The sequence below is a fragment of the Solea solea genome, chromosome 20 (genome assembly GCF_958295425.1).
Source record: "Solea solea chromosome 20, fSolSol10.1, whole genome shotgun sequence".
In the NCBI taxonomy this organism is placed as follows: domain Eukaryota; kingdom Metazoa; phylum Chordata; class Actinopteri; order Pleuronectiformes; family Soleidae; genus Solea; species Solea solea.
Window position 1 is genome coordinate 4303124 of NC_081153.1, and position 9640 is coordinate 4312763.

At 41.4% G+C, this 9640-nt stretch overlaps 2 protein-coding genes across 5 annotated transcripts in view; one reads left to right on the forward strand and one right to left on the reverse strand.

The window, feature by feature from the left end:
- The window catches only part of adcy2b (adenylate cyclase 2b (brain)), a 59634-nt gene extending 54547 nt beyond the window's left edge, over positions 1-5087 (forward strand). For 3 of the 4 annotated variants that reach the window (XM_058619836.1, XM_058619837.1, XM_058619838.1), the window contains 3 exons: positions 3218-3332; positions 3418-3542; positions 4221-5087. In XM_058619836.1, coding sequence (XP_058475819.1) covers positions 3218-3332; positions 3418-3542; positions 4221-4373 — 393 coding nt within the window. In that variant the 3' untranslated portion in view covers positions 4374-5087. The remainder of the gene's footprint in view (positions 1-3217; positions 3333-3417; positions 3543-4220) is intronic. The other variant, XR_009234083.1, reaches the window with a different exon arrangement.
- A 62-nt stretch (positions 5088-5149) lies between these two features.
- Positions 5150-9640, reverse strand: cfap90 (cilia and flagella associated protein 90). Its single transcript, XM_058619839.1, has 3 exons — positions 9436-9640; positions 8831-8947; positions 5150-6304 (listed from the first exon to the last, which is right to left on the reverse strand). The coding sequence occupies exons 1-3, from the start codon at positions 9550-9552 to the stop codon at positions 6125-6127; spliced, it is 414 nt and encodes a 137-aa protein (XP_058475822.1). The 5' UTR covers positions 9553-9640; the 3' UTR covers positions 5150-6124.

Here is a 9640-nt window from a genome sequence, read left to right on the forward strand (position 1 = left end):
GCCACAAAACAGGATGACATTCATTTATTTTTTTGTTTTTTTGCAGTCCAAATACATTTGGAAGGCCGTGTGTGTGTGTGTGTGTGTGTGTGTGTCGCTGCTTAAAATGCACAGCACATACAGGAAGACTCTAGCAAATGTGATTCATTACTACAGCTCATTTGAATACATTAGTGTAATCACTGGAAGCAGTCGAGATCATCATTCAGAAAAATGTGTGTGTGTGTGTAGAAACAACTCGATTTGGTAGGAAATCGGCTTTGTTGGCTCTCCTTAGTTACTGTTGCCATGTCTGTCAAGCTTCACATTGGAGCAAAACACAAGAAATTACTTTTCAATGATAAGGTAAGATAAGTGTTTTTGCCACTCGCTGGCAAAATTATACAGTGAAAATTAGCTTTTTTCACACTTTCAGTGTCTTTATCTGTCGCATATGACGCAAATACAGCGTGTCCCTGTTCATGTTTCAAAGTAAAAGCACTTTAGTTTTTCCATTCTTCTTCTATGTTCAGCATAGCTTTATTGTGAAATATGTGCAGGACTAAAGTGTCCTGGTATTAGTAGCTGGGAGTACAAATGATTTTTTATTTTATTTAACCTTTATTTAACCAGGAAGAAGTCTCATTTGTGTCCTGGCCAAGATAAAAGCATTTGGCCACACCTGTTAAGTTTTGATTTTAGGTTTTTTTTTTCTTTATCTCCAAAGAAGGACAATCTTAACACTTCTGCATACCCAGACAGCATGGACAATGCTATGCTTCCAACTTTGTGGCAACAGTTTAAAGAAGGACCTTCTCTATTGCACAAAACAAGGACTGTAAAGACATAGTTTGACCAGTTTGAGCCCCTTTGGGATGAACTGGAACAGAGATTGTGAGCCAGGCCTTCTCACAATGCTCTACAAAATGAATGGACACAAATTCACATAGAAACACTTCAGAATCTTGAGGAAAGTCTTCCAAGAAGAGTTGAAGCTGTTATAGCTGCAAAAAGGGGGACCAGCTCTGTAATAAAGTACTTTATATGTATTACAGTCCCTGCTGGTATAACTGTCAGGTGTCAGAATTCTTATGTCTTATGACATTCAAAGATCTATGTCATCTATCTAAAACTTAGCAGAAGCTTCAGGTTTTTAATGATTTCTTTGTTTTATGGAGCAAAGAAACCAGAAAATATTCACATTTAAGAAACTAAAATGGTCAGATGATCTTGTTTTAATAGTGAACAAACCCTCCGATAAATCGATGATCAAAATAGCTGACGATTCATTTAGTAATTGATTAATTTAATTGTTTCAGCTCTTTTCGCTGCAAAGGCAACAGCGCGCACCACAAAATGAAACAAACCAAGCACTTCTGATTTTGTAGGCCAAATGTCCTGAAGTAATCCCCTCACATCTGCGTGTTAGTGATCACACTATCACGACTTACACGGAATCGATGTGAACAGGAATTTTTATCGAATTCACACAGATACGTATGAGATGCTGCAGATCAGCAGTAAACACTCTGCACACACATGTCCAGTATAAATCCAGCACCAGATACCAGCTCAGCTGTCCTGCTGCTCCAAAGAGTCTTCAGAGCTGAACCAGAACCACAAGCAAACAAAGAAGCTGCTTAGAAGAGCTCCCAAGAGCACTTGACAAGAGAGCTTTTGTGAAGTATTAACTGTGTCAGTGTTAATCACACAAACAACACGTTACCAGTCCAGTCAGTCGGCCCCTGCTTCCAGAAAAGTGGAAATAATCAAAGACTGGCTCTTCTTTGTGTCTCTGGAGGACGCTGTAACAGGTTCTGCTGCCACACAGGAAATAAATTCATGATGAGGTCAAACCAGTTTTTGGCATCTCCTGACATTTGCAGCCCATGAATTGCATCTGTCACACAGCTTAAAGACACCGAAGTGTGAAGAATGTTGACATTTTCTGAGAATATAATCTTGTGTCAAAATAAAAGAGATTAGAAGAGGATTCTTCTAAACTCAGCTGACCTGAGATCACTGTGTGTGAACACTCTGATTTGATAGAAATTCCTGTTCAAATGGATTCCGTGTAAGTCGTGATAGTGTGATCACTAACACGCAGATGTGAGGGGATTACTTCAGGACATTTGGCCTAAAAGATCAGAAGCGCTCGGTTCGTTTCATTTTGTGGTGCGAGTTGGTGCCTCTGCATGACTAAATGAATCGTCAGCTATTTTGCTATCTTTGCTCCATCATACAAAGAAATTATTAAAAAACTGAATCATTTTGGTTTGTGGACAAAAACAAGACATTTGAGAACGTCATCGTTTCCAGGTTTGACAAACACTGATCAACATTTTTCTACATTTGCTGAAATGTTATGGACCAAACGATTATTCGTTTAATCAGATTAATTGATTAGGAAAATAATCGTTAGTTTCAGCATTATTTATGCATGCAGTTTGTCGTGTGTGGAGGTTTTTTCTCCAGGTTCTGCTCCGGCTTCTTTCCTCCTGCAGTCCAAAAACATGCAGATACTCTGAACTGACTGAGATTGAGAGTAAAAAAGTTGTTTGTCTCTATTTGTTGGCCTTGTACCCTGCCTTTCGCTCTGTGTCAGCTGGGATTGGCACCGGCAGCTCCATCACCCTCATGTGGAGATTAAAGTGGTAGACAATGAATGAATGAATTAAAGTCTCAGGTGAGGTTTTGCGTGTACTGTTGTGAACCCTTTGGAATGACCTGGATTTCTGCATCAATTGTTCATAAAATGTGATCTGATCTTCATCTAAGTCACAACAAACAAACACAGTCTTTGTTAACTAACACCTCACAAACAAGTATTTGTTTTCATGTTTTTATTGAACACACAATGTAAAATCCTAGAGTTAATCGATGCGTTACGAGGCACAGTAGACACAAGCTGTTAGTTATCTCCTAATTCAGGGGTGTCCAAACTTCTTTTCAACAAGGGCAAGATTTCTGGGGGCTAATGGCCTCTCTGACCTTTTTTTTTTTTTTTTTTTTTTTAAACAAATGCACTGTTTTATGTGCACATTGTCACGATTATCCTATGTCACCAAATCTAGGCCACGCAGGAGTGAAAAGATGAAATAAATCTGCCTTTCTTTCACATCTGGAGTCAAAAAACATAATAGACAGAATGAGTCTATCGATTACAGGTGGGTTTTGAACCCAGGAAAATAATGCACCTTCATCTCATTTCCATTCCCCCTCTTTTAACTTTTACCAGGAACACGACAGGCAGTACATGCACATCGGCACAATGGTGGAGTTTGCCTTTGCTCTCGTTGGGAAGCTCGACGTCATCAACAAACACTCCTTCAACGACTTCAGACTCAGAATTGGTGAGAACTTTTAACTGCATACATTTATGCATAAAGTGGATTATTGCCTCATACCGTGCTGTGTTGGTATATTATGTTTTGTCAGGGATAAACCATGGCCCAGTGATTGCAGGCGTTATCGGGGCCCAGAAACCGCAGTATGACATCTGGGGAAACAGCGTCAACGTGGCCAGCAGGATGGAGACGACTGGAGTGCTGGGCAAAATACAGGTGAGTGTTTCAGCGCGTTTCAAACGTGTGTCATGTTCACAGCACGAGTGGAAGCAGATTGTCTCTTCTCTGCAGTGGTGGTTTTCTTAGCCCTTTAACACCTAAGCCTCTAAATGTCCATCTGGACTTTTTTTGTTGCTTATTTTAACCATAAAAGGGCCAGAAAATGATCCTGTCAGAGTGCTTTTTTCCAGAATAACTTTCAATATCTGACCGCAATTTACTGCATGTTAAAATAGTGTTAGTTAACAAATTAAAATGAAGAAAAACCAAAAAGTTGTATTCGTTTTTATATACACCAGATTTTGGGTGTTGAATTTTTAACAATTTTTTGGGGTTTGGAGAGGTTTTCCATTTCCACATTTGACGTCGACATAGAATGTGACGCATATGAACGTCGTCTTGATCCCTAAAAAAAAAGGAAGTGTTCACTTTGAAAGAAATAATAAAAATAGTGGCGTTGTTTTTTCCAAAGCTACAGGGAGCCACTGCAGAGGCACTGAAGAGCCACATGCGGCTCTAGAGCCACGGGTTGCAGACCCCTGTTCTAGTCTGTGCTTTCTTAGGATTAAAACACTGAAAATCAAAGTTACAAAGTCCGTCGTGTCTGTGGTCTCCCACGTCTTTAAAGCAGGCATTAGCGGAACTTCATCCAGTCACAACTTTGTGTCCCTACAGGTGACAGAGGAGACGAGTCAAATCTTAACAATGTTGGGTTACATTTGTCCATGTCGCGGCATCATCAACGTGAAGGGCAAAGGGGAGCTGAAGACCTTCTTTGTTCACACGGAAATGACCCGGTCGCAGTCGCAGGGGACTGTGATGCCTTGAGTGCTCTCGCTCCAAAACGAACAAACAGACTTGAGGAAAAACAATCGCGGGGCAAAGTGGCCGTCGAAGTGATTTATCAATGCTCTGTAACAAACAAAAAAACAAACAATTACCAGCAGCCAGACTGGAATAGACAGTCGTCGAGAACAATGCAGAGTGGCGCCCGGACTGCACCGCCGCGGTCCTTCACCGCTGCACTTTAGGGTGGTTATCCGGAGTGTGATGAGGCCTTTGCTCCGAGGAGTCTCTTCGTTGTCTTAAGGGAGCGTCTGACTAAAGGGAGGTTTGCTAAATTAGTGCAGCTCTCAAGGACCGCAGGCACCCATGTACAATAGTAGTGGTGTGGAGCTAATTACCCATGTCAGTGCTTCAGAGACGTATGCTTGAGCAAACCAAGCTGCCTGCCGAGCTGTGTTTTATACACATACATATATATATATACTGTATATATATATATATATATATATGCCTGGTCGGCACTGTGAGCCTGTTTTCTTCCATTTTCTTCCAAAATGGATGTAACAGTATAGTTTATTGTCAAATAGAGCTGTTAAAGCCAACAAGTTGCCAACGTGATGGGGGGTGGGGGGGATGTAGGTGGACTCCAGTGGAAGGTTTTATGATCCGTCTGGAAGCCGACAAACCAACAGCACAGTGTGTGTAAATGTTCACTGCCATTCTTTTGTTATTCATTAAACATTTGTATATAAATGACATGTGGCTCTGATTTGGTGGTTTTTAATATTTGTTGTGTGAGAGGCTTGTGGTTTTCTCTCGAAACACCATTTTAGCATAATATTAGCGTGCGATCCTGTCAAGGAAACACTGTGGCTCTGTCACCAAACAGACTGAAAGGCTGTAGCCTTCCTAAGAATAAAAGCTCTGTTCCTGCCAGAGTACAAAGACAAAAGTCTGCACTCAAAAAATCCCTGTTGTTTGGAAGGTTGGACTTAATTGCATGAATTCTAATAAAACAATGCACAATAAGAACTGTATTTACGTGCAGGAGAAACTTGAATTATTTCAGAGTCTTTATTTGAGCCCAACCTTTTGTGAAGTTAGTTTCAAAAGTTTAAACGTTCCACCAAGACACAGGAGACGCACGCTCACGCAGGATTTTCATGAATTAAATTTTAGTTCACACAAATTCAGCTCTGTGTGATTTCCTCAATAATAGGCCCTGTCACTTCAAGAACTCACATCATTCTTGTCTTTTTCAGAGCGAACGACGTGTCGACTTGAATCTTCACGTGATATTCCGAGTTTATTCTGCAAAATGTCAAATTTAATCCACATGTCGAGATTAATCTCCCTCTTCTATGTAACATACTGACTTTGCTGAAGTGCCTTATACACTTATACACATACCATTTGAGTTTGAATTTAACACTGACATTTTGTTTGTATTGAAATCAGACTTTGAATTTTAAAAGCCATCAAATTTAAAGCACTGAGTTGACATTTTTTTGACAGAAATTCAGCTCTGTGTGATTTCCTCAGTAACGCGTCCTGTCACTTTAGCTTGTCTTTTCGGAGTGAGCGACGTGATATTCTGACTTTATTCTCAAAATTTCAAGTTTAGCAAGTTTGGCAAAAAAATACTTCATTCCTCAGTCTCCCTCTTCATACACTACTACTACTACTCCTACTACTACTTCATAAAAACCCCAATTCCTTCCTATGTTTCCTTGTCCAGGTATTGTCAGGGTTGTGTTTTCACTGCAGGTTCACTGATGGTCCACTTGAGCCGTTCAGATGGGAACCACTGATCCGTATCCTTCTTCCACATTCCACACGAGCCCGTTTTTCATGTAGAATTCAGTTTTGATGCAGGCCACGTGTGCGTGCTGCCGGCCCGGCGCGTAGAGGACAGGAATGGGACGGCGGCCGTATTCTGAGGAGGAGAGCACCGGCACAGACCTGGACCTCTCCTGCAAGTGAGTGGGAACAAATAAGGACTGTGAGACATTTATGTTTAAACATACAGTATATACAGAGGGTATAAGAATGTGCAATATAGAGTGTCTTATAACCTTTTTTTCAGCACAACCGAGGCCAGCTATATAAACACACCTGAGCAAAGAAATACCAATACAATTAAATGCATTTAATTTGTGAAATTTGGAAATACATCACAGTTTTAAAGTTCTCTTGACTTTGTTTTTATGAACAAAAAGAAAAGAAAAACGGTCTCATTTTGTGATATGTGCACTGTGATATAAAATTAATCATAACGTTTTGACTAAAGATTGAATATGTGACCTATAAACACTCCCCAGGATGTCCATATAAGGAGTTGTGTATTATTCCTATGGGAATTTATCACGGGTGCACCTGCGGCGTGAGCACTGAGGGTTATAGCAGCAATCTTTTTTGTTTTTTATGACACACGCTCTGCATACAGTATGCTACTAATACTAAGCTATTTTACACAAATGGAAGAGAATCAAAGTATAAAAGCACAGGTTTAGAATCGCCAAATCTTAATCTTAGTCATTTTTTAATTGTATGATGTACAGGAAACACAGTGTCACACACACAGGGAAGTGTTAACAGTCTCAGCAAATGAAACTAACACACAGTCAGTGACACCGCAACGTTCTACTCGCTCAGTTTTACCCCGAGCAACAGACTTGAGCACTTCCGTATTTAGAACAGACTTCAGTTCTTGCTACGGGCTGAGATCAATTCCCCCGGTGAAATGGTATGTTGCCGTTATACTTTGCATAGTTTATACAAGAACCTGGGTTTTCTTTTGATGGAAGCATCGGAATGAGAAGGCCAAATTTAGCAGGAGCTGACAGACAACCTCTTCTCCTCTCACTGTAATTACAAACTCAGCAGTGTGTGTGTGTGTGCGTGTGTGTGCGTGTGTGTGTGTGTGTGTGTGTGTGGCGCTGCTTTGTTCACCACCTGCTGTTCTCTCAGTGACCCAGAAATACACTGTGAGCTAGATTTCTTGACATGAATAATTACTCCGTGGAGATGAAGTGTCTTCAGAAGGAGCTGCAAACAAACGTCAAACAACTTTAAGAGATATGTGCCATCTATATATATCTATACACACATATATATATATATATAGATTGTGGTGGCTCGTAATAGATACGGGACATTTTCTTATTAATGTGTGCTCTTTTCCAATTTTATTTGGGGGAAATACACTGACAAGTCTCGACCATAAAGCACTCCAAAAGCACACAGTATCACCCGGAGCTGGGAAAGTTCTGTGTTTTTTTGTGAGAACAAGCAGCAGAAGTTTCTGCGGCTGTTCTGTTCTGTTCTGCAGACAGTGATGATTTTCATGAGTCTATTTTTAGCCCGGTAACTTCAAGAGATCCAGATCCAGGTGCTACTGAACCAGCGAGTTCATGAACGGAGAGGAGGGGAGGGGAGGGGAGAGGAGTGGAGGGGAGGGGAGAGGAGAGGAGAGGAGAGGAGAGGGAAGGGAGCCTCCTGGATGAAAAGAGGTGAGTGTCTTAGTATATCTGCTCTCCTGGTGATGAGATCATGACTGAGAACCTTCACAGACACTTTCGCTGGGAGTGACCAGGATGGACAGGATTAGGAATGAGCATATCTGAGGGACAGCTCAGATTATAGGGTTATTTGGGATGGTTTGAGAGGTTCATATAGATGTTGTGGAGGAGGACATGAGGACAAGATGGAGGCCGATGATCTCTCTTACGAAAGAAGACAGGAAGTGTTCGTGTACTAACTAGATGAATCAATTCCATTAGTTTTATTTCACACGGCACCTTCATGTAACAAACAACTGCAACCTCTTCCCCTCGCAAGGTTCATACATTTAGTTGCCATGGCAACTTATTTATATTCCTCTTCATTTAGTTAAAGGTAATTTTACTGACAGCGTGTTGAAGCCTGTCTGGCCTGTAGCCTGTTTGCTGGTCTTTTAAAAATGCGGACACGGATCTGGACTTGTGGAAAGTTATAATTTTTATTAGTTGTTTGTGTATGTTTTTTTAATTAAAATGTAATTTTGTTTACATTAGAAATATGCTTATATGGTAAACTATGTATCGCTCCACATCAAAACAAACACTTCTGTGAAATATCATCATAAATGCTATTGTTTTGAAATATTTTCCTCAAAAAGTTCAGTCTATAAATCCCACACAACTCTGTTTCTCAGTATAGCAACATTCAGATCATGCTGCACACAGGAAGTGATTTGTTTTATGTCAGGACAGATGGACGCAACAGCAACGCTGTGCTAGTAAAGTGAGACACGACTGCAAACAGGTTGGAGAATGACTGAAAACACAATAAGGTTGCAGTTTGATTGGATATTTGCTTCTTCTTGTCCCCGCCCCCAGCCCGAGCTGCTGCTGTATACACACAAACGCTCCCTCAGTCAGCTGTGATATAAATCACACACTGAGTCTTTAAGATTGAAACAGCATCATTGAATTTGTCACCAAAAGTGTGGCCACTACCTCCGCGTTGACATCCAGTCCCCGTCCTTTGTGGTGTCGCCTGTCGTCCCGGTGCACTTTCATATCGTAACCTTCCGCCTGGTGGAACACGAGGTCATACATGGACACTTGTGGGACCTACAGCAGCAGCAGGGAGACAAGTGCAGGTGTCAAAGCGCGCTCCGCACACTCTGTAAAAAGGTCACCTTCTGCTACAGCCTGGCTTCCAGAAAAAACAGCAAATAGAACCAGAATGCCAGAGAGTGTGCTCAACGAGATCTGAGGTTTCAGATCATGTCAAATTCAGCAGCATTCTCTGCTCTGGGACGCTGGGGAGGGGACGTACGTGTCCACTGGAGGAGCTGGACACCAAAGCAGGTGAAAGATTACTGTTTATCAGTGTTTTGTGTGCAGAATATCTACAAACATGATGATTTTGGTCACATTTAAACACCGTACTGTTCAAACACGAGTGAGCGCAGTGCATGCTGGGAGTTGTCGTTCATCGTCATGAGCCAAAATTAAATTTTTCCGCACTAGCTTGACCCAGTTTTAATAGACATTCATCTTTCCAACGGTGAAAGATGGCTTTAATGCACATTATTTGAGATTATTTGCTACTTTACCTTCAAGTCCTTGTTGAAGTAGGACATGTCCTTCGGTTGCCTCCGTCGTGGTGGGATGTAACTGAAGGCAGAGAGCGAGGACAGCGGCTTGGTCTTCGCCTGGAGAGACACGTCCATGTTCGTGTTTTACGCCGGCGTCTCTCCACAGACAAGAGTTAATCCTCAGAAGAGTCAGTGGTGGTGGCGTCTGTGATCAGTTGCTAGG

Bases quoted from the DNA above. Each gene is read 5' to 3' on its own strand.
- cfap90 (XM_058619839.1), bottom strand. From the start codon at position 9,552: ATGGACGTGTCTCTCCAGGCGAAGACCAAGCCGCTGTCCTCGCTCTCT. The intron at 8,948-9,435 runs GTAAAGTAGCAA...CTGCTGCTGTAG, and splicing joins ACTTCAACAAGGACTTGAAG to GTCCCACAAGTGTCCATGTA. The intron at 6,305-8,830 runs GTAGTGGCCACA...ACTCACTTGCAG, and splicing joins GACTGGATGTCAACGCGGAG to GAGAGGTCCAGGTCTGTGCC.